At 42.2% G+C, this 24,279-nt stretch overlaps 1 protein-coding gene across 1 annotated transcript in view; it reads left to right on the forward strand.

The window, feature by feature from the left end:
* The window catches only part of KCNN2 (potassium calcium-activated channel subfamily N member 2), a 505,075-nt gene that overhangs the window by 437,739 nt on the left and 43,057 nt on the right, over positions 1-24,279 (forward strand). The window contains exon 7 of the mRNA XM_070377191.1: positions 24,031-24,172. Within this exon, the coding sequence (XP_070233292.1) occupies positions 24,031-24,172 (142 nt within the window). The remainder of the gene's footprint in view (positions 1-24,030; positions 24,173-24,279) is intronic.

Here is a 24,279-nt window from a genome sequence, read left to right on the forward strand (position 1 = left end):
TGGGGGCTCAACTTCGGCAAGAGCCTTTGGCAACCTGGACTTCTGCTTTCTCGGGCTCAGCAGCTGCTTCTGTGCTCCTCAGCTGGGGTAGATGCACCTCCTTCCTGCTGTCACTCAGCGGACCCTCCTCTAGTGCCTTCTGTAACAGGCCTTGCCAGATGCTGTCACGGCTGATGAATGCAATTCAAGAAGGACCAAGGACCCACCTTGAGGGCTCACCGGTTAGGAGGAGAGCAGGACAATGGGCTCCATCACCAGCTATCCAAATTGGAAAGAAACACACGCCCAAGAGAGGGACAGAAAACTCGATGATAGTGTGAAAGAAGTGTCATTTGAGCAGGACCTGAAGAATATGCAACAGTTGTGAACCAAGGGATAAGTGTGGAACAGATGGAAGAGAAGACATACAAGTTAGTTGTTCTGTTGGACAACACAGTGTGTAGAGGCAGAATCAGAAAGGCAAAAAAGAGCCTCATTTACCAGACTCCAAACGCCAGCATAAGAGACTTGTAAAGTGTTTTCTACAAGAGAATAACTGATGATTTAAATACCTGAGGACAGGGGTCTTTAATACAGTACTAACAGTTGATTTAAAATGTTTCTGCTTCAGTGGAAGTCTTGTAGGTTATTTGCAGCATTTGGTCACATAATGTTCATTGTTCTTGCGGAGAAAGAACTTTAAAATCATTAGGAACTGCCTCATGGAGATTATGTAAGGAATGTCTTGCTTCTCGAGTCTACATCAGATTGAAGAGTTAAAAAAGAACAAGAACACAAGGATCTCAAATTATCCATTGCATAAAATATTTAATTTCTTATGAATAAGTGGATTTAACTAAAATTATTTTTCTGCCCTCAAGGGCTCTCAGGAAAGCAGTTTAATGAAGGGTACTGATTTTAGAAGCTTTTAAAATTTTTATCATAGAAATAATCTATAAAGGCCCTTGAATTAAGTCCAAGGGTAGCAAATCTTGAACCCTAGATGCCAAATAGCAGAGCTCAGATTCAATAAGGAGGGAAAGGCTGAGTGTGTGATTGGAAGTAAGAACACCTGGGTTCTAGCTCCTGTCTGCTGATCATTACTTCTTTCACCTTAGACAGTCAGTTCACATTTCTAGGCCTGTTTCTTTAGCTGTTAATGAGAAACTTGAACTGGTAGGCTTCTAGGATCCATTTATCAGTTCATAAGTATAGGAAAGTAAGACAATGAACAAGTAGAGAAAAAAACTTCAGAGACAAGTTCAAATTTTAGTCATTCAGTTCAGTTCAGTTCAGTCACTCAGTCGTGTCTGACTCTTTGCGACCCCATGAATCGCAGCACCCCGGGCCTCCCCGTCCATCACCAACTCCCAGAGTTCACTGAGACTCATGTCCATCGAGTCAGCGATGCCATCCAGCCATCTCATCTTCTGTTGTCCCCTTCTCCTCCTGCCCCCAATCCCTCCCAGCATCAGAGTCTTTTCCAATGAGTCAACTCTTCGCATGAGGTGGCCAAAGTATTGGAGTTTCAGCTTCAGCATCAGTCCTTCCAAAGAAATCCCAAGGCTGATCTCCTTCAGAATGGACTGGTTGGATCTCCTTGCAGTCCAAGGGACTCTCAAGAGTCTTCTCCAACACCACAGTTCAAAAGCATCAATTCTTCGGCGCTCAGCTTTCTTCACAGTCCAACTCTCACATCCATACATGACCACTGGAAAACCATAGCCTTGACTAGACAGACCTTTGTTGGCAAAGTAATGTCTCTGCTTTTGAATATGCTATCTAGGTTGGTCATAATTTTCCTTCCAAGGAGTAAGCGTCTTTTAATTTCATGGCTGCAGTCACCATCTGCAGTGATTTTGGAGCCCCCCAAAATAAAATCAGCCACTGTTTCCCCATCTATTTCCCATGAAGTGATGGGACCAGATGCCATGATCTTCATTTTTTGAATGTTGAGCTTTAAGCCAACTTTTTCACTCTCCTCTTTCACTTTCATCAAGAGGCTTTTTAGTTCCTCTTCACTTTCTGCCTTAAGAGTAGTGTCATCTGTATATCTGAGGTTATTGATATTTCTCCCGGCAATCTTGACTATTTAGTCATTAGTATATTCCAATCTTCTCTAAAGTGAAACTGGCAGGGGATTATCTTTTAATTTAACTTAATTTTTAAAAACTGTATTGAAATATAGTTGGTTTACAGTGTTGTGTTAGTTTCAGATGTATATTCTTTTATATATTTCCTTTCATTATAGGTTATTATAAGATATTAAATATCGTTGTGTGTGCTATACAGTAGGTCCTTATTGGTTATCTATTTTATATACGTGTGTGTGTGTGTGTATAGATAGAGATTCTCCTTGAGGGCACACACCAAGCAGCACAGGGGATCTTAATTCTCTGGACTAGGGATTGAACATATACCCCTGCATTGGAAGCATGGAGTCTTAAATAGTGGACCACCAGGGAAATCCATAGTGTGTATATTTCAATCCCAAAGTCCTGGGTCCAAGTTATTTCTCCATTGTATGGGTATACCTTGTTTTATTCAATAAGTTTTTTTTTTGATTGCTGTTTAAACTCAGGTGACTGTGTTACTTCCAGACTTATCAACTTCACTTTCTCAGAGGTCTTTGTTAGTTTTTGCCCTGTGGATTTTATAATCATCAGACCCTTTGGAACTAAGGTGTATTTCTATTTATCCGTGACACACATACGTGGTAATAACTTGGGGCATTTAATACAGCAATAACAGTTGTTTTGCAATTGTTTTTTGTTGCAGTGCATAGTCTTATAGGCTATTTCCAGCATTTTGTGCCTTAATATTCATTGTTCACATATGGAAAGAATTTTAGGATCGTTAGGTCCTGCTTCATTGGAATTATGTAAGAAATATCTTTCTTCCAAAGAAAAATCAAACTGAAGAGTTAAAAAAAGAACAACATAAGGGTCACAAATTAGTAAATGCCTAAAATATATAGTATCCTACACATTTGTGGAATGTGTAGAATTAGAGGAATTTGTGTCTTTTTATCTTGGGAAAGTAATTAGTAATAATTTTAATTAATTTTACAGGTTCAGCATTGTTGAACCAAAACTAATAAAAATCCAGATTTTCTTTGCATACACTAAATTTGTTAATGTTGAGACTGACAAGCAACCAGCAAATTGCAACATATTACAACACAAAACAATACAAACTACAAGTGAGAATGTGGGCATTAGTATTCTAAGTAACGTATTTCTCTTACTATTTGGCTACATGACAAAAATCGTTGTTATTGTTTTAGTCACTACTGTTGCTGCTGCTGCTAAGTCACTTCAGTCATGTCCGACTCTGTGTGACCCCATAGACGGCAGCCCATCAGGCTCCCCCGTCCCTGGGATTCTCCAGGCAAGAACACTGGAGTGGGTTGCCATTTCCTTCTCCAATGCATGAAAGTGAAAAGTGAAAGGGAAGTCACTCAGTCGTGTCCGACTCTTAGCAACCCCATGGACTACAGCCTACCAGGCTCCTCCATCCATGGAATTTTCCAGGCAAGAGTACTGGAGTGGGGTGCCATTGCCTTCTCCTTTAGTCACTAAGTCATGTCCAACTCTTCTGCAACCACATGGCCTATAGCCCGCTGGGCTCCTTGTCCATGGGATTTCCCAAGAATGAATCTGAAGTTGTTTGCCATTTCCTTATCCAAGGTACCGTCCCAATGCAGGGATTGAATGCAATCTCCCACGTTGGCAGGCAGATTCTTTACCACTGAGCCACTAGGAAATCCCTACATAACAAAAATACACCTGTATTGATTTATCCTGCCTTTGTGTTCCTATCTAAAGCAAATCACTTCCAAAATTGAAATTTCTTTAGTGATTAAGCATGTAAGATTTAAACTTGTAATTTAGGTTTCAAACATTTATTGGGCTCCTATTGGAACCAAATATTCAGCTAGCCAATGGGATTTAAAAGACATTCCGCTTTCGGGTTCTTAATGACTAGTGGAAGAAACAAGTAATAAAATGACAGCTTTAACACAAATGATGTGACATCCCTAAGGACTTGTGCCTCAGAAAACTAGAAAATACTTCTCAGATGGAATGGGTGTTGAAGATGGAGAAATAAGGTGAAGGACAATTAGAAGCCAAGGAATAAGTACAGTAGAGTTTGGTATGTAGCTGATGATGGGGAGAAATGGCAAGAATGGTGGATTGGACCACCAACAGTGGGTTGTACCACAAGGTAAATGGCCTTGGATATTATGCTAAAGAGACGGCACTTTTCCATCCAAGATTATGAGGCAAAGTAACGTTGTTAGATTTATGTTTTAGAAAAACATAACTCAGGAAACCCAGGAAGAAGATGCAGAAAGAGATGCCAGAGACAAGGAGGCTGGGATTGTGTCTGTTGCAATTGACTAAGGCTTCATCATCTCATCCCTAGAATATGACAGTGAGAATGGGAAATCTTTCACTTGTCCATTCACTAAAAAAATCTCTTCTTTACCTACCATGCACCAGTGACAGTACTAACTAGCACTGGGCATGTAGCTTTGAGCCAGAAATAGTGTGTGTCTCTGTGGACAAGTGGTGGTAGACTGCAGAGTGGGGGCTGTGAGACAGGGCTGCCTGACCCCTTCTCAGGAGGAAGAGGGGTGCAGGTGTTAAGACATGACTTTTAGATTGGATTCCAAGGACCAGAAGTCAGGCTAAAATGGGGATTGCTGCTGTTGTTCAGTCCCTAAATTGTGTCCAACTCTTTGCAACCCCATGGACTGCAGCACACCAGGCTTCCCTGTCCTTCACTCTCTCTCAGAGTTTAAGAAGAAAGGACAGTGTGTGCAGAGGCCTGGAGGGGTGAAGAAAATGTATACCCCATGAATTGTGAAAGTTCTTCAGCTGGAGTTTAGAATCCAAGTGTGAGACAAGCAAAAACTAAGCCAGAGAGAAAGAAGAAATGGCTAGGTTGAGGAACAATAGCAGGTGGATGCCTCAGAACATCACAGCTCCTTGATCATAGGGAACAGGCATCCATGTGACCCCAGGTTGTCTGACTTAGGGCAGTTTGGTGTCTGAAGATACCCTAGACAGAGGAGAGGGTCGTGGAGGGGGACAGCAGCGTGCTGCAGAAAGGGCGCAGACTGGAAGCCAGAATGTATGTCTCAGTGCTGACTGGCCCGAGCCTCCCCAGAGGCCACTGTGCACTCCGACCACTGCCGTGATGAGTGCTGTACCTCTTGTCTTGTCGTGGAGCCAGGGGGTTAGGACACAGACCTGCAGGAAGCCTGCCACTCCTCTTAGCCCCAGAATAGCTCCTAAAAGGGTCTTCTGTCTTGCACCCACACTGCACCAAGCACAGTGTGTGTGTTTGTTAGTTATTCATTGTGTTCTGTTCCTGACCCATCATATGTCTATGCTGGTAATTCTCAGAAAATGAGGTTCAGTGGCTCCTGAGCTGAATATGATGGAGCTCATAATTCTAAATACAGCAGAAACATGATAGATGGATAGGTGGATGGATGGATAGATAGATAGGATTGTAGGTTTGAAAGCCATGCCCTGAACAGTATATGAAGTGACCCCTGCCAAGTGATTGCAGGATAAGTACCCCTTATATTAATAATGCATATATATAAACTGAGAATCATATAAATCCTTAATGTAGAAACAAAAATGCCCCACAGTAGACCTTCTCTCCATGGACTGACTCAGAAAAAAAAAAAAAAAAAAAAAAATGTGGCAGTTATTCCTGAAGTCCCTCTTTAATTTTAGAGGTCAACACTTGTATAAAGTGTTCAGCTGACTTTACATCAGTGAGAGACTTTATGGGAATGTTATTTTTAAGTAAAATATACAAGTTCAGAAACAAACATTAATTAAATCAAGTGGAGCAAAAGAAAGCTATTGTGGGCTACATGACTCTTCATACTGCTTCAAAATAGTTTCTTTGCAAGCTAAGTAAATAAAATATTCACACTGTGGAAACATCTACTTAGAAATAATGTTGATATATATCAAAAGATGCAGAATGATAGGTCATCTGTGCACCCATTCCCGTGATTTTTTTCTATACTTTGCTATCAGTATATATACCACTAAACATTAAGCAGAATTAGCTTGTAAATATATGAATGGAGACTGCTTCTGTCATTTTTTTTCAATAGGATGCCACATGAGCAGGATCTGAATACTGACAATGAGAGAAGTGCTCTAGTGTTTAGGTTGTCTGATTTAGAAAGCGGTCAACCCAAAAGACAGCTGCCCTGCTATGATCTTTTCTGTGGACTCCTCCTGGGGCACCAGCTGTGTCCCATGGTGTGGCAGGATCATGGAAAATGACTGAAGTAGGTCTGATAGGAAGACCGGGGGTGCTTTGCCAGCCTCTGGAGACTAAGGTAGTTCTTCACTCACTGTGGATTTCAGAATGTTGAGCAGCGTACTTTGTCTGCACTGCTGGCCCCAGCTTCTGGTACAGTCTCCATGAACTAGGGGAGCATTGCCTGCCCGATTGAACTATTATACACTAGGAAATCAAAAGTCAATTTGTTTCTATCAAATACTCCTTTTCTTTAGCCAAGAAGCCAAATAAGTAACCAAATAACAATGGAGCACAGAACATCATGTAAATGTATATGTAGGGTAAGGTTTTGGAAGTCCAAGAATGTATCATACTTCTTTATCCCATTTCACTTTAATGGGGAGAAAGTTTAGTGTAAACGTTTTGAAGCTGAACTGAAAAGTTAAACTGTCCGACTCTTTGTGACCCCGTGAACTATACAGTCCATGGAATTCTCTAGGCCAGAATACTGGAGTGGGTAGCCTTTCCCTTCTCCAGGGGATCTTCCCAACCCAGGGGTCAAACCCAGGTCTCCCGCATTGCAGCTGGGTTTTCTTCACCAGCTGAGCCACAAGGGAAGCCCAAGAATACTGGAGTAGGTAGCCTATCCCTTCTCCAGGGGATCTTCCCGACCCAGGAATGGAACCGGGGTCTCCTGCATTGCAGGTGGAATATTTACCAACTGAGCTATCGGGGAAGCCTGGCTGAATTAAAACAGCTGTGTTAATACAGCCTGATGAGGTGTAGTCTGTGGTTCTCCTGCCATAATGTGGCCCATTTGTCCTCACTGTCCAATATGGCAGCCAGACAACCCACATGGCTATTTAATTTTAAATTGTTTAAAATGAGAATGAAAAACTTAGTTCCTCATTTGCACTAGCCACATTTCAAATGTTCGGGGGATACCTTTAGTTAGTGGCCACTGAATAGGACAACAAAGATTACAACTAATTACAACAATTAGTAAACAGTTTCACACTTTTTTGCATAAAGTTCTATTAAGCAGTCCTGTAATGTAGTTCATACTTCCTGTTCTAATTTGCATGTTTTCAGGTTCAGTTCAATTCAGTCGCTCAGTCGTGTCCAACTTTTGCAACCCCATGCACTGCTGCACACCAGGCCTCCCTGTCCAACACCAACTCCCAGAGCTTATTCAAACTCATGCCCATTGAGTTGGTGATGCAATCCAGTCATCTCATCCTCTGTCATCCCCTTCTCCTCGCACCTTCAGTCTTTCCCAGCATCAGGGTCTTTTCAAATGAGTCAGCTCTTCGCATCAGGTGGCCAAAGTATTGGAGTTTCAGCTTCAGCATCAGTCCTTCCAATGAATATTCAGGACTGATTTCCTTTAGGATGGACTGGTTGGATCTCCTTGCACTCCAAGGGACTCTCAAGAGTCTTCTCCAACACCACAGTTCAAAAGCATCAGTTCTTTGGCACTCAGCTTTCTTTATAGTCCAACTTTCACATCCATACATGACTACTGCAAAAACCATATCTTTGACTAGACAGAAAAACAGTAGCTTTGCTTTCTATTTCCTATAAGATGCCTCACAGCTCATGTAGAACCCATGCAAATACTTTATCCCCTGGGGCACTCTATGGTTCCCAAGCTATGCACAAAGTGATTTTTAACCAGGTTTCATGGGATGGAGGAGAAACCCAGTGTTGAGCTGTTGACTTATACCTGCATAGCTAGCCCTTCGTCATCTACATTCATCACACAGAGAACTCTGCTTTTATATCCAGCTGTCACACTTGGCTTCTATAAGCCCCATTGTGCCATGTTAGCAGAAGGAAATGTTGCTGGCTTAGGAGATTCATATTCAGTTAGTGCGATTTAAGAGGAATAGAGTTGAAAGAGATCATTTCATTACCGGTGCTTGTACTGAAGAGATGAAGAGGTGACTGACAAGCATGACACAGCTAAGCTTAAGTTCATGAATTAGGTGATTGTTGTAATCCTGACCCCTGATGGCTTTTGGTTACCTGCTTGTAGCCCAAATGCAGAGGTCATTTTCCAACCAGGTTTCCATTTGCAGTATTCCTTTGTATTCTTGAATTCTCTGTATTAAAAAAAAAAAAAAGTGACTCTCACCTATTTGGGAAGCAAAAATTGTGTTTCTTTGGGGAAGAGGTGCCGTATCTGGCACCAATCTGTTTGTTGAGCCGAGTGTGTCGCCCACTTTGCTGAGTGTACGCTCTCCCACATTGCTTCTGCAGGTAATACACATTCAGCCAGCAGATTTTTTAAAATATTTATTGATTATTTGTATGTGCCAGGTCTAGTTGTAGCGTGTGGGATCTTTCAGTTGCAGCACCTGGGATCTCTAGTTGCAGCATGTGGGATCTAGTTTCCTGTCCAAGGATAGAACTTGGACCCCCGGTATTGGGAGCGCAGAGTCTAAGCCGTCTCAGCCAGCAGTGGTTTTGATTACCATTTTAAATGCTGAAAATACTAAAAACTGAAGGTTGATATAAGACTTCTGAGTTGGTTCTGTTTTTCTTGTTTTTTCTTTTTCTGGAGTAGTTGGAAACAGTAGTAGGAACTAGCAGAGGCTGTGGCTATATTTGTGCATGATGGTAGAAAATGAGCCTGATTTTTAATTGCTTTAAGTCAATCAAGTTTCCGAGTTTTGTGGCTCATGCAGTGATTTTTCTCCAATCATTTATTCACATTTTCCAGAGTTTCACTCGCAGTAATTTCCACTCTTTCTTTACTCACGTTCTCATTTTCAGCCTCTTTTTTCCACATTACTCTCCTCTCCTCATCATGTCTTTGCTCTTTTATTTCGCTTGTATAAAGATATGTTTCCTAGGCTTAAGGAGACATATAGTTTCTTTTTTTTTAACTTTTTCTTTTGTATTGGGGTATAGCTGACACACATATGCGCACCCCAAGGACTCCCCTCCCATCCAGGCTGCCACATAACTTTGAGCAGCATTCCATGTACTATACAGTCGGTCCCTGTTGGTTACCATTTTAAATATAGCAGTGTGTCCAAAGACACGGTGTTTCTATTGCAGACCTCTGAGACCTTTACATAGTGGAGGGCTGACAGCATTGGTGACAGTGAGTCAGGCTTGAGGATGGTCTTTTTCCACACAGAAGTCCCCCCTCCAGGAGCCTAGACCTGGGTTTTAATTCAGTTCATGATGCTTTGGCATTGCAGTCTACGTTTAAGCCACTCATGCTCAAGCAAGCAAAGTACAATTAGCAGGCCTTTGAGGATGAATTTTTAAAATTGAAGTGGGAAAATTTAACTGGCGAGCCTTGCGATGGCCTTCTCAGAAAGTGTGCAGTCCTGCTCCTCAGCCTCGCTGGAGTCACCATGAGCTTAGTGTTCTTGAGAGCTGTCCCTGCTCTCTTCTCGGTGTGGTGGCATGGTTTTCTGACTCCACTCCTTGTCGGCTCTCTCTCTCTCTCATAAAACGACATTCAGGAATGTTTTCTAGAAACATAGCTTGGAACTATGAAGTGCTGGAGGCTAAATGGCTTGTCAGCATTGGTTCTAAGTAGGAATTTTCATTTGCTGTATTTTGAAAACTAAAGCTTTAGAATCTATTCATGATAATTGTCTACTGTTGATGTGGCAACTTAGAGCTGGGCTGATTGGGGTCTCTGGGATATATTCTTTTTCAGTCGAATTGGAGCCTTAAACAGACATCAGAAATTTCTCAGGAATGTGTAATAGATGATAGGATGCTGAAATGTACTTTCCCATCGCTTCCCCCACCCCAGGATGGAAGTACTAGTGTGGGAGGGAGGGAGGGAGACTGGGGAGTCAGAGAACAGAGTGTCATAGAAAAAGGTGTTTTCTTTTTCTTTTGTCTCATTCAGACTTCTTACTGAGCATCCCTCTTCTTCTTACTCTCCTTGTCTTACAGACTGATCTCCTCTCACCCCAGCTCCTTTGGCTCTGCCAAGATAGTGCCTGCCTTACTGCTGCTTCCCCCTTCTTCCTTCCCCAAGTCCTCTTTCTGCCCTTTACCACTCAGTGATATTAGCCCCTGTGCTCATGACAGTGGCAACAGAAGGGAGCAAAACTAAAAGCTGCCTGTGCTCAGAAAAGCCCTGTTTGCCACCTTGCCTGTGTGCAAGAAGGCACACTTGCAAAAGCAGTGACTTTTCTGTGTCTGCTTTTACACAAACGGAGAGGGATTTGGTCAAGTAGAAAGAAGCACAGTCGTTATGTACTCATCAAGTAGTGTGGGGTTTGCGCTCCGTGATCTCAGTGCTGGCAGCCATCCAGGAGGTTCTCGTGACAGTGGGAAGGGGGCTCAGGCGTGAAGAACCACGGCTCTGAGGAAAGGACTGGGGCAGGGGCAGTACCTCTGGATACGGAGCAGCGCTTTCTGGACTTGCTCTCAGGATGAGTCAACAAGACCCTGACATCTGTGTCTGCAAATGCTGCTTCAGCTCCAACATGGTTAGAAAAATGCACAGGGATTTTTGTTTCTTACACATTTACAAGGTACAGTGTGGCATTTGATCTGGAGAATCTCAGAGGGGTGAAACGTGAAAATATGCAGCTACCTTAGATTGGATCTAGAATGGAATGTGTACCCAGGCACACACATACACACACACTCAGACACACCCAGACACACACACCACACACACACACACACCCAGATACACACACACCCCACACACACCCAGACACACCCAGACACACACACACACACACCCAGACACACCCACACACACCACACACACACACACCCAGACACACACACACTCAGACAGACACACACACCCCACATACACCCCACACACACCCAGACACCCACACATACCCACACACACTCATACCCACCCATCTCACACCCACCCACACCCACACACCCACGCACTCACCCACACCGACACCACACACACTCACACCCACCCACACCCCCACACTCACCCACACCCACACACCCACACACACACCCCCCTCAGATGACGCCCCTAACTTGCTCCGTCACACCTGAGGCTGCTGGTATAGGAGTGGCCCCAGCTTGTGTATATCAGTTATAGCTGCTATTTCTTAAACGGAACAATCTGTGCTTCCAGGATGATGCCCACGACAGGGGCTTTTGCCTGAAGGCAATCCCAGGGAAGTCCCCTCATAAGCTGATTGCACTGGTTGGGCCAGGCAGTTCAGTTCAGTTGCTCAGTTGTGTCCGACTCTTTGCAACCCCATGGACTGCAGCACGCCAGGCTTCCCTGTCCATCACCAACTCCCGGAGCTTGCTCAAACTCGTGACCATAGAGTCGGTGATGCCATCCAACCATCTCATCCTCTGTCGTCCCCTTCTCCTCCACCTTCAATCTTTCTCAGCATCAGGGTCTTTTCCAATGAGTCAGTTCTTCGCATCAGGTGCCCAAAGTACTGGAGTTGCAGCTTCACCACCAGTCCTGCCATGGAATATTCAGGACTGCTCTCCTTCAGGATGGACTGGTTGGATCAGCGGGGGCAGCCGTGGGGATAAACTGGTGTGGCACTGCCACCTAGTGACTGCCCGCCCGCTGCTCTTCCCAGAAGAGAAGTGAGTCTCTGTGGGCTGTCAGCCTGGTAGAAAACTGCGGTGGGGCGGGGGCTACGGGGTCTTCTAAAACTGCAGCCCTCCGCCCAGGCCCTTGTAGACATGCTCTCTCTGCATCAGCAGAGCCTGGGGTATGTCAGACAGGAACTGTATTCCGTGGTTTTGGTAAGGAAAGGTTTGATCTGGGGCTAAGAAGTCTTGGGCCTGACCAAGTGTGGTTCCATGGCCGTCTCCAGGTGCCCACCTACCCCTTAGAGGAGCTCACAGTGTGTGGAGGATGCTGGGCACATCGCAGGCACAGAAGGAATGGAGGTCACCCAGAAAAATGAAAAGAACTACTGGTTGGTCGGGAAGTTTGTAAACAAGAAGGGAAGAGAACCTTGATGGAAACGCAAGCCACGATTATAACATTGCTCTGGAACTTGGTATTTTTATGATTGCCTGGGAAGTAGCTGGGGCTTAAGAGTATAATTTGTGCCAAATTCCATGGTTGTCAGGTTTCAATGCTCTCCAGATGTGTGGAAATTAAGCTAGCTCCAGATTTTCTGATGGCTATCGCAGAGACCCAGCTAACCTCCCTGGAACTCTGGACCAGTGGTTCTCACTGCGGGTGGTTCTGCTCCCCAGGGCCATTTTGGAGAAGGGTTTATTTTTTCTGTTACTGAGTGGGACCACAGATACTCTGTATTGGGTTTGTATGGGACATTCCTACCCAACAAAAAATTGTTCTGTATCCCATTTGACATTAGACTGACTTGTTGGACATTCTACGTACTAAAAGCCTATTTATAATTTTCTTAGATTAGACCTATATCCATTTAAAATGTAACATAATTTTTGTGCTCATTTGTAACATATACTTATTTTTTAAATAATGTTATTAGTGTGTGAATTGAGAGAAAATTGTCATTTGTTTTATTTGGAATTTGACCAAAAGTTTTTCACATTTTAGAAAATCACATTAGGTATGATCATGCTCTGTGGCATTTAAATTGCCAGAACTACACGCTTTCATAAGCCTGAACTGTATTCAAGTCTTATATTAATACATATAGGTGCAAGCAACTGACTGCTTCTTAAGTCTTCTAGGTTAGCCTTGCCTGAGTATTTCCCTTCAGGGAAATCTCTCATGATGGACACTTGTGCCCTGGGGTCTTTCTGCACATTCATTTTTAGGAACCTTTAATTTCTTAATTTCTATGACTCTCTAACCTGGAAGTTCTTTCCTAGGGCTGGGCATATTTCATGAGCCCTTTTTATCAAAAACAGCCTGAATGCTGGTAAGTCTTTTCAGGTCTGTTTAGGGCATGTTGAGGTAATATTGTATTCCTGTAAGTTTTTAACATAGATAATTGTCAAATAGTTATATATGTATAAGAACTAAGATTGTTAGCTTATTGACAAATGAGTCATTTCTGAACTCACTTATTCAAACAAATGAAAATACCTACATGAATAATAGAGAGTAAGACAATAAAACATTTTATCATCTTTTCAGGGAAATGTAAGGAATGTAATTCTTCAAATTTGAAAATCGATGGATGTTCTATTAGCCCCTCTTTTCCTTCAGGGCCTTTGACCTTTATCTCAGAGGAAGCTCGTGCTCTTAGGCCGACATACCCAGTGAGGCTCTGTACTCTGTACCCAGACCAGTCTTCTGTGGTCTGTATCGCAAATGAAATTCTTTCTTTCTTTCCCTTACACACACACATAGACACAGACACACAGAGACACAGAGGAAAGGGAAAGGGAGGGGAAGAGTAGGGGAAAGGAGAGACGAAGAGAGAAATGTTTAGCTCTTTGACTTTTCTAAATTAACAGAAGAGAGGAAAAAATTCCAAATGTACAAGGTTAAAGTGTGGGTCGCTCAATCGTGTCTGACTCTTCGCGACCCCATGGACTATAGCCCACCAGGCTCCTCTGTCCATGGGATTCTCCAGGCAAGAATACACGAGTAGGGTGCCATTTAGGAGCAAAATAAATTCAAAGTAGAAAACTGATTTTGATGTTTTAAAGAACTACACAGTTAATCAAGATTGAATCTGCCTTATGCCCAGATGAAAGTTAGGCTTAACAGGTAACATTGTATGGCCTGTATCTACTGCGTGGCTCTGGATACTTATTGTATTGAAGGAGGTCTATCCTGGGATCCCCAAGGTCCTAAAATCATGTCTGTTTTCATGACTCAGTGATAGGGAAGAAAGTAGGAGTATGAGGAAGGGGTGAGGAGCAGGTCACATCCATTGGGCCAGTTCAAATTCTGACCTGGGGGGATTTCTGTAAGTCAAGTAGTTTTATACATATAACTAAAGTGTTTTCACTTTAGAGCACCCTTACTCAGAAAGGATTTTAGTCAAGGGTCTGGACCTTTAAAATCTGAGTCTTCAACTGGCAGGCATCACAATATTAGCTTCATTGTGGGCATGAAGTAGATCTGGACACCACGGTTTGACCCATATCCCGGTGGGCTGCCCAGTGTTCCGACAACTCAGCACTGAGTTAGATGGAGTCATAGGTGCACATCTATATTCTGAAGGGGATCACCCCTGGCCCAGGAAGCTTATCGCATAGAGAATTAAATATGCCTCCTCCATGGGCAGGCAGAGCAGAGAGAACTAAATGAACTAAACACTCCTGTTTAGTTCATTCTCCCAGATTCTCCATCCTTCCCCTCTGGGAAGATAGACTGCCTCCCTCCCCCCAACACCCCCCACCACACACACATGTTAATACAATTAAATAATGTTAGAGGGAGAAGGCAATGGCAACCCACTCCAGTACTCTTGCCTGGAAAATCCCATGGACGGAGGAGCCTGGTAGGCTGCAGTCCATGAGGTCGATAAGAGTCGGACACGACTGAGCGACTTCACTTTCACTTTTCACTTTCATGCATTGGAGAAGGAAATGGCAACCCACTCCAGTGTTCTTACCTGGAGAATCCCAGGGACGGGGAGCCTGGTGGGCTGCTGTCTCTGGGGTCGCACAGAGTTGGACACGACTGAAGCGACTTAGCAGCAGCAGAGGTAACCATTTATATATTTTTAAATTTTATTGAAATACAGTTTATTTGTTGTGTTTCTGCTGTACAGCAGAGTGACTCAGTTATACATATTTATATACTTCATATTTTCCACTTTGGAGGCTCCTCTGTCCATGTGATTCTCCAGGCAAGAATACTGGAGTGGTTGCCATTCCCTTCTCCAGGGGATCTTCCCAACCCAGGGATCGAACCTGGGTCTCTCGCATTGCAGCTGAACTCTTTACCATCTGAGCCACCAGGGAATCCCTGCCATATCCTTTTTTTTTCACATTCTTTTCCATTTTGGTTTATTACAGGATGTTGAATATCATTCCCTGTGCTGTACATGGACCACATCTTGTTTATCCATTCATCTGTCAAAAGACATTTAGGTTGTTTCTATGTCTTAGCTATTGTAAATAAAGCTGCTATGACCATAAGGGTACATGTACCTTTTTTAATTATAGCTTTGTGTGGGTATATGTCCAGGAGTTGGATTGCTGGCTTATATGGCAACTATATTTTTACTTCTTTTGAAGAACCTCCATACTGTTTTCCATAATGGGTGTACCAATTTACATTCCCACCAGTATGATAGGAGGGTTCCCATTTCTGCACAGCCTGTCCAGCATTTGTGATTTGTAGACTTTAATGATGGCCATTATAACCAGTGTGAGGTGGTATATCATTTTAGTTTTGATTTGCATTTCTCTAATAGTTAGTGATGGTGAGCATCTTTCCATGTGCCTACTAGCCATCTGTATGTCTTCTTTGGAGAAATGTCTATTTAGGTCTTCTGCACATTTTTGGATTAGGTTGTTTGATTTTTTTTTTGGGGGGGGGGGGGCTGTTGAGTCATATAAGTTGTTTGTATATTTTGGAAATTAAGCCCTTATTGGTCATGTCATTTGTACATACTTTCTCCTAGTCTGTAAGTTGTCTTTTTGTTTTGTTTATGGTTTCCCTTGTTATACAGAAGCTTATAAGTTTGATTAGGTCCCCTTTGTTTACTTATTTATTTATTTTAATTTCTAGTGCCTTGGGAGACTGACCTAAGAAAACATGGGTATGATTTATGTCAGAGAATGTTTCGCCTCTGTTCTCTCCCAGGAGTTGAATGGCGTCATGTCTTTAAGTCATTCTGAGTTTGTTTTTGTGTCTAGGGTGAGGGTGTGTTCTAACTTCAGTGATTTACATGCGGCTGTCCAACTTGTCTAGAGATTTGAAGAGACTATTTTTTCTCCATTGTGTATTCTTGCCTCCTCTATTAAAGGTTAATTGTCCATAGGTGTGTGGGTTTATTTTTGGGCTCTCAGTGCTGTCCCATTGATCCACATGTTGGTGTTTGTGAGGCAACCATTTTTAAGGTTAGCTGTGATCTGTTTTTCCCCTCTGTAACTTTCAAAGTTCTCTCTATTCCTCGTATTAAAAATCTAGGATGATCCCTCTCTGCATAAGTCTTTTGTTATTCTCTAGGAGTCCCTTAGACTGCAAGGAGATCCAACCAGTCCATTCTAAAGAAGATCAGTCCTGGGTGTTCATTGGAAGGACTGATGCTGAAGCTGAAACTCCAATACTTTGGCCACCTCATGCGAAGAGTTGACTCATTGGAAAAGACCTTGATGCTGGGAGGGATTGGGGGCAGGAGGAGAAGGGGACAACAGAGGATGAGATGGCTGGATGGCATCGCCGACTCAATGGACATGAGTTTGAGTGAACTCTGGGAGTTGGTGGTGGACAGGGAGGCCTGGTGTGCTGCGATTCATGGGGTCGCAAAGAGTTGGACATGACTGAGCAACTAAACTGATCTAAACTGACTGACTGGTGCAGATACTAAGTAGACCTTTTCTTTAGAGATGCCTGCCTTCCAGTTTTCCTGGAAAATCAAAGAAATTTTTTTAAATTCCCTTATCTTTCCTTCCACTTCTCTATTCTCCTTCTGAAAAGTTAGTTATTAGACCCTCTGTGTTCTCTGAAAATACATCTTTTTTGTTCTCTTTTTTTCCCTTCCCTTCTCTTTTTGTCCTACTGCCTGGAAGATTTCTACCAGTTTATATTCTAATTGTATTATGATTATTTTTTATTATAACTTTAAGGTTTTTTAAAAGTTCCTCTTTTTTTTATTCTTTAGTTGCACTCCTTTGTAGCATCCTGTTTCTTTTTATAGATTGCATATTTTCCTTTAGCTCTTTCATGATGTAGCATAGAAAGTGCAGGAATCCCACATCCTGTCACTCTACGTTATCTCTAGATTCTTCTTATTTCTTCCTTTTCCCTTATTTCCTTCCTTTTCCCCTCCCATTTTTTTGGCTGTATATTTTTATAGAAAGTATACTTCAAATGTGTACTGATCATTTGTTATTCTTTCATGTTCCAGACTGGAAATTGGAAGCTTTGCATGAGGAGGGAGCTGGTGAAATTCTCTGTGGGATATATAAGTGAAAAGCTGCATTTTTTATTAGAAAACCCTTCCTGTGATGAAAGTCTTTTTACTGAAACAGTTCTGTTTCTCCAGAGAGAAACATCCTTTCTCTGTATTAGTGAGTTCTAATATAGGGTCATAAGCGGGGAGTGAAGAAAGGAAGTTAGGAATGTTGTTCAGCTTCAAAACTTGAATTTAACTACCATGTTTTCAGATCCAAACATCTTTCCTAACCTTAGCTGGGCCCTGGCTCAGAATCTCCAGTCTTTCCTCAGAGAACAAAACTCTGTCTCCTGTTAGCTGTCTGGCAGTACCATGCCGGGGCAGGCACCTGGGCATCTATTATTCCATATACTCAGACATCATAATTTCTCCTGTTTTCAACTTTGGACTTTACCCACTCATTGCATGGTTTCTCCAAGTTGTAAACTTTCCATGGATGGTATAATAAGCTATGCCTTTAAATTGTGAGTATTTAGGCCATTTATATTTAATGTGGTTACAGATATGCTTGGGTAAATATGTACTCTGGCTACTTGTTTTCTATTTGTCCCATCTGTTCTTTGCTCCTTTTTTCCATTTCTGCCTCATTTTGGATTGCTTATCTTTTTTTCATTCTATCTTATATCTTTTACTAGGTTATAACTCATTACTCTTTGATATATTATTTTTGATTATTCTTTTAGGATTTATAGCATACCTATACACTTAGGTATACTATAACTAAATTACCACAGTCTTATCTTCACCTGATATTCTGTCGCTTACTACAGTCTACCTTCAAGTGATACTGTACCACCTTACATACAGTATTTTCACTTCTTGAACCTTACAGTTTTATCTGCACATACTGATCAGTAAGTAGTTGGCTGAATAATCAAGGAGACCTCTCTACAGTTCTCTGGATCTGTCTCTGTGCAAATGTTTCCTCTCTAGTTCTTGGCCCTGTAAACTCATGGTCTCTGTGTATTCCCAGTTCTGTCCTCAATTTGGGAAGACCTCTGGGCTCTGCTGATCTCCATCCCTGAGTGACATTCTGAAGCCTTTCCTGAGGCGTGAAGCTGGGGCCCTTTTACGACTCACTTCAGTTGTTTACCACCTCACAGGAGTCACTGTTCTTTGTTACTAGATTATGTTGTGGTAACTATTGTTTCAAATATTTTTTCTGGTTTTGTAGTTGTTTTAGGAAGCAGTGTAAATTCAGTCCTTTGTTGTTCCATCTTAGCTGGAAGCAGAATTCCCCATGTACTTTTGTTTGCGTAAAAATATGATAATTTGTATTCTCTGATTTCTCTCTTCCTTTTGTTCTTATGGGTTTATATCTTTTTCAATTGCCCTACTATCATTTTAGTGTTATTTCAGGAGAGAATGGTGGATTCAGGAGAAAGAATTGATGGCAGGTTGATCACATGAATGTAAATCTCCGTAATACTTCTCACCATTTAACTGAGGCTGACATTTGAGGTCAGAGCTGACAATTAAGGTATTTTTGCATTCCATAGTATTAATAGTATGTTTAATAGAAAAGGGTTAATGAACATAGTTTATAAGCTGTACATCTCCATTGTTGAATTATTTTTTACATGCGTAAAACTAACTTATAAGTTGCATACAGATCTTGGAACATAACTGATAAGTCCGATTCATACTGATTAAAGGGAAAGACTCATTTCTATCCCCTTTTCGTATCTCTATATATGTGATCCTGAAGGCCTAACATGTGGTAAGGACAAGTCAGTTTGAGAAAAAATGTTTCATATTTGTCATATTTGTTAATTCAGTAAATCCCAATTTCCTGCTATATTCTTTTAAGTGAAGATAAAACAATGAGTAAAGCATAATCTTTGTCCTCAAATTCTTTATAATTTAGATTCTCGGGGCCTGTTTATTAAGCTGAGCATATGTTATATGCCTTCTGGGCCACGTTGACATTAATGGCATGAGAGATACCTGTAAGAGGCTCCTGGTATACAGAGAACGGACATGGTACTCTGTGGTCCAACCCAGAGTACCATGCTAAAATTACTATGTGGAACCTGGAATAGAGGAATTATGACCAGATTCTCAAAGTACAAATCAGGGCTAGGAAGGTGGGGGAGGGTTTTGTTAGGCAGAAGAAAATGTACCTGTAGAGAAAGAGCTGGGGAGGGGATGGCATAACTGCCCGCCCTTACTATAGCCAGAGCTCCTGTTGCTTATGGAAAGGTGCTGTGGGCGGGGCAGGAGTTCTGGGTAGAGACCATCTCATTCAGAGGGAAAAATTCAGTAATGCCCTTGGAAAGATCACCCTGGTGAACTATAGCAAATCTAATGGAAATTGTCATATTTGTGATTTCAAAAATAGTGATAGATCCACAGCCAAGAGTGAATGAAGAAATGAATGGAAACTAAGAAAATAAACATTTTCTTCTTTTAAAACCTTAAAGCTGATCTCACAAGCTTTAAGTCTTTGCAGCATGCAGTTCTGTAAAACAGTTCACGAAGTCCTTTCCCTAAACCCTAGAGCCCTTATTTTAAAAGTTTGAGATCATCATAAATTCCTTACACTAATTTTAATCTTCTTTAATATGTCTTAATTAAACAAGCATTCATATTGATTAGAATTTGAAATTTGCCCCATGAATTATTTTTTCAGGTCTTTCCCAGAATAGTTCTCCTTGTGGAGAAGGTTGGAATTATCTAAGTAAGTTATTGAAGTGAAAAACTGTAGGAAATATTTTGAAAATGTTTAACTATTTAAATTGTGTATATTAATCATTCACAATGGTGTCACTCTGCATTTATTCAAAACCTGGAAGTGTTCTAGGCAATGTCATCCTGTTGATAAGTCTTAATATTTGTTTCTGAGTTTCCAAGAAAGAAACTTTGATTGTTCTAATAGTAGCTAATGTGGTCCCTAATTACCTTCCTCTTGTTGACTAGTCATAAGTATGTCTGAAATGTCACTTAAACATTAGTATGAAATATTATTTTTCCATTCTAAGTTATCTTTAAGGCATGTTAGTTAGTTAATAAGAAAAAAAAAAGGTAATTTACCCTTGAACCCCAAGCCATTTAAATGCCAACTCCTAGAAAGTTGTCTGTTTCTAATTAGACCCTTCATATAGCAATACAGTGTCTGACCCAATAGACTTGCATAGCATATAACTGCTGCTGCTGCTAAGTCGTTTCAGTCGTGTCCAACTCTGTGCAACCCCATAGACGGCAGCCCACCAGGCTCCCCTGTCCCTGGGATTCTCCAGGCAAGAACACCAGAGTGGGTTGCCATTTCCTTCTCCAATGCATGAAAGTGAAAAGTGAAAGTGAAGTCGCTCAGTCGTGTCCGACTCTTCGCGACCACATGGGCTGCAGCCCGGCATATAACTAATACTAATTAAATGATATAATGGCATAATACTTGAGGATGGTGAAGAATTGAATAAGGATGGGAGAAATTTGTATATTTTAGACGTGTGTATTTATTAAATGTAGGAAACTAACTTTCATTGTAACTTTCAAAGTCATTAAGTGCTCTATACTTTGAGAACCAAATCAAAGCGCTTCAGGAAGAACAGATGACAAAGATTTTCACACCTTTGCCCAAGCTGAGGAGACTGACCTGTGCGCCCCAGCAGTGAAGGCCCCTTAAAGACCTTTGTTTACAGTACAAAATCTCAAACTTCCTCTTTGTAGTCACTCTACCAGAGGAACAGCATGTGCCTGGCAAGTAGGCAGGTATGTGCTAGTCACTCATGATGTAGCAAAAACTTGAGGATATCACTCAGACGTGGTCACGTTTTCTTCGTGGCTAGCGACTGAGAACACTTTGTTGATAATGGGTAAAGACCATAGCTGTCTCAGCCAAAGATTGTAAATAGAGAAAATGCAAATTCAGTGCTGAACACATAGTGAGGCCTCAGCAAATATTTCATCTGCATCAAGGAGTCAGGGCCATCAGCTCCTAAACGTATTGGATCTTTATGTAAATCGTGCTTTGTTAGGAAGGAACTTTGTGTCACAGCTGAAAATTGAATAGGATGTGAAGCTTTTGCCTCCCCTCTCCTGTGTAGCCCACACTCATGCCGAAGTAATGTATTCTCTGTTTCAGGCAATTGCTTGATGAGGACTGTTCATAGAGAGCCTCAATATTGTGAGTGGATTATAATCCAAAACGTGCTTCTGAGGGTCCTTTTTGAAATAGAAACTACATTCTCCCATGGCACCCCCATCACACAGGCATCGCAGCCTCCCCAAGCAGCCCACAGAGCCTGGTAGCCCACGCGTAGCTGAGCTCTCACACGTGTCACATCATTCTGCTTTTATGTGCGTGTTATTTATCAGAGGTTCTCAGAGGAAGCGCACTCATCTATCTTCCTTGAAAGTTAGGAATACATCTTTAAAAAAAAAAAAATTGAAGTATAGTTGACTTACAGTGTTGTATTATTTCAAGTGTATACCAAAGTGATTCAGTTATACATATCTATGTTTTTTTTCCAGATTCTTTCCCGTTATAGATTATTATAGTTCCCTACTATGTATGTTCTTTATCAATGCTATTTATGGTAGGCCTTATTATTTATCAGTTTTATTTATGGTAGTATGTATCTGTTAATCCCAAACTCCTAAATTACCCCTCCCCTCCCCTCCTCTTTCATAACCATGAGTTTGTTTTTTGTGTCTGTTTCTGTTTTGTAAATAAGTGCATTTGTTTCAATTTTTTTTTTCGATTCCACCTATAAGCAATATCATATGATATTTGTCTTTCTCTGTCAGACTTACTTTACTTAGTTTGACAATCTCTAGGCCCACCCAGGTCACTGCAAATGGCATTATTTCATTTGTTTTTTTGATTGAGTAATATGAGGAGTAAGGCTTCCTGGTGGCTCAAAAGGTAAAGAATCTGCCTGCAGTGCAGGAGATGCAGGAGACATGGGTCCGATCCCTGGTTGGGGAAGATCCGCTAGAAAAGGAAATGGCAACCCACTCCAGTATTCTTGCCTGAGAAATCCCGTGGACAGAGGAGTCTGGTGGACTGCAGTCCATAAGGTCGCAAAGTGTCAAGCATGACTGAGCATGTGTATCTGTCTATCTATCTGTCTAATATGAGGACTACATCTTGACCTCCATTTTGGCAGAGACAGCCTCTCCACTCAGCCATCTTAGGAAGAGGGGACTCTGCCTCTGAGTCACGATGGCCGTTTCCTGGAGCTGAGCGGTGAGGCTGCTGTTCTCCTGCCACCAGAGACTCGCAGCATGCTGCTCAGCAGGGCTGGCTGCTGCATACCTGCCCTTCCCTTTTCTTTCAGAAGATACGGCGATGCCATCATGCCTCCTTGCTCTGGGTTTCTACTCACTCCAGCCAGGGCTTTCTCTTTCCTAGCCAGTGTAACAGGAAATACCATTTCTTAGCTTCTCTCTTGTTTGGAAGCAAACAAAAGAGTGTAAAAGTGATAAGCATAGGCCATTCTGTGTCTGAAGACAGAGATAAGACCCACTGTCTCCACTGTCAAAGGGACAGCACTACAGGGGAAAGCTTATACTCTCTAACCTTTCTGCACTTTGGGTTATGGCAGAAGCCTTGGCATGAGATAAAGAACAGAAAAAAGAAATCTCGGAGGATGTAATGGCGCAATGTAGGTTGTGTATGGTATCAATCCTGGGGCTCAGGTCATGGGGAGGCTTCTTGTCTCCACAGCTCTGATGACACAGATGGTTGAGCTAAAAGGCAGAACTGAGTGAATGCCAGCTTGGGGGTTATCAGCATGCTTCAGAGACCAAGAAACAAGGAAGGGGAAGCTGTTCCTAGTGGGCTCTGGGAGCTGGGAAGAAAGGGTGGTCCTTAACACAAGTAGAGTAAAGAGTACGGAATGCCCATGACTGCAACCCTGCGTGAGGGCCACCCTGCCCACGACTGTGCAGAGCACACATCCAGGGCAAGTTCCTCCCGGGTGACAACTGGCATGGCCTCACGCTTGTATGCGTGAAGGATGGTAGTGGCCCACAAGGGGCCCGGGTTACTGTTTAACACCGGTAATTCAAGAAGAACATTGAAGGATATCTCTTTCTGATATAAAAACCTTCCTCCTCGCTAGAAAAACTTGACACCTTCTAGGATAACCAGGATAACCTACACATCTCTCCTTTTGAATACAAACTCTGTGTGTGTAACTCATGAGGCAATGACTTACATTAAGCTTTAGTTCTGGGTGTGGACTGTGCAATCAAAGATATTTTTCCCATCTTCAAGGAGGACGACCAGTACGGGACAATTACAGTCTAGTCCTGTGGGAGGGAGCCCCCAGGAGAGGCTCCTGACTGAACTGATTTTGAAGGGTCACCATTGGCCCACCAGGGAATCAGATAGCAAAGGGGACACCACGGCCTCTCCTGATACAGAGGCAAGGAAGGAGATTGGGCACCCGCACATCGTCCTACACATTGGGCACATCAGTGAACATCAAGGAAGGAGGGCATTTTTGTGAGCAAAGAACAGGACTCAGAGATAAATGTGCATTAGTCAACTAACACCAGTGATAAAAGCTATTTTCATATTTTACAGCTTCCCTTTCAAATTATTTTTAAAGTTGAAGAAATCCTGATGTCTTTCATATTGCTTAGGTAGAACCCCAATTTTACTTATAATAGTGAGCTGTGAAAACCTCCAAATAGAGCATTTTGTAGAAGCTACTTAGTAAATTCACTGGATTGAGTCAAACTGCCCTTGGCGGCCCTCCTCTAGACTAATTATAAAGGACTGGCTTTGTTTGCTATTTTTCAGGTACCATGATCAACAGGATGTGACTAGCAACTTCCTTGGAGCAATGTGGCTGATATCAATAACTTTTCTCTCCATCGGTTATGGTGACATGGTGCCTAACACATATTGTGGGAAGGGAGTCTGTTTGCTCACTGGGATTATGGTAAGTGTCTTTTCACTGTCCGTCTCTTTTATGAATACTCACGAAGGCACTTAGTCCATTCCATCTATGTGTAAAGTCATGGTAAAATATTTGATTTCCCAGCAGCA

Source organism: Bos mutus, chromosome 10 (assembly GCF_027580195.1).
Source record: "Bos mutus isolate GX-2022 chromosome 10, NWIPB_WYAK_1.1, whole genome shotgun sequence".
In the NCBI taxonomy this organism is placed as follows: domain Eukaryota; kingdom Metazoa; phylum Chordata; class Mammalia; order Artiodactyla; family Bovidae; genus Bos; species Bos mutus.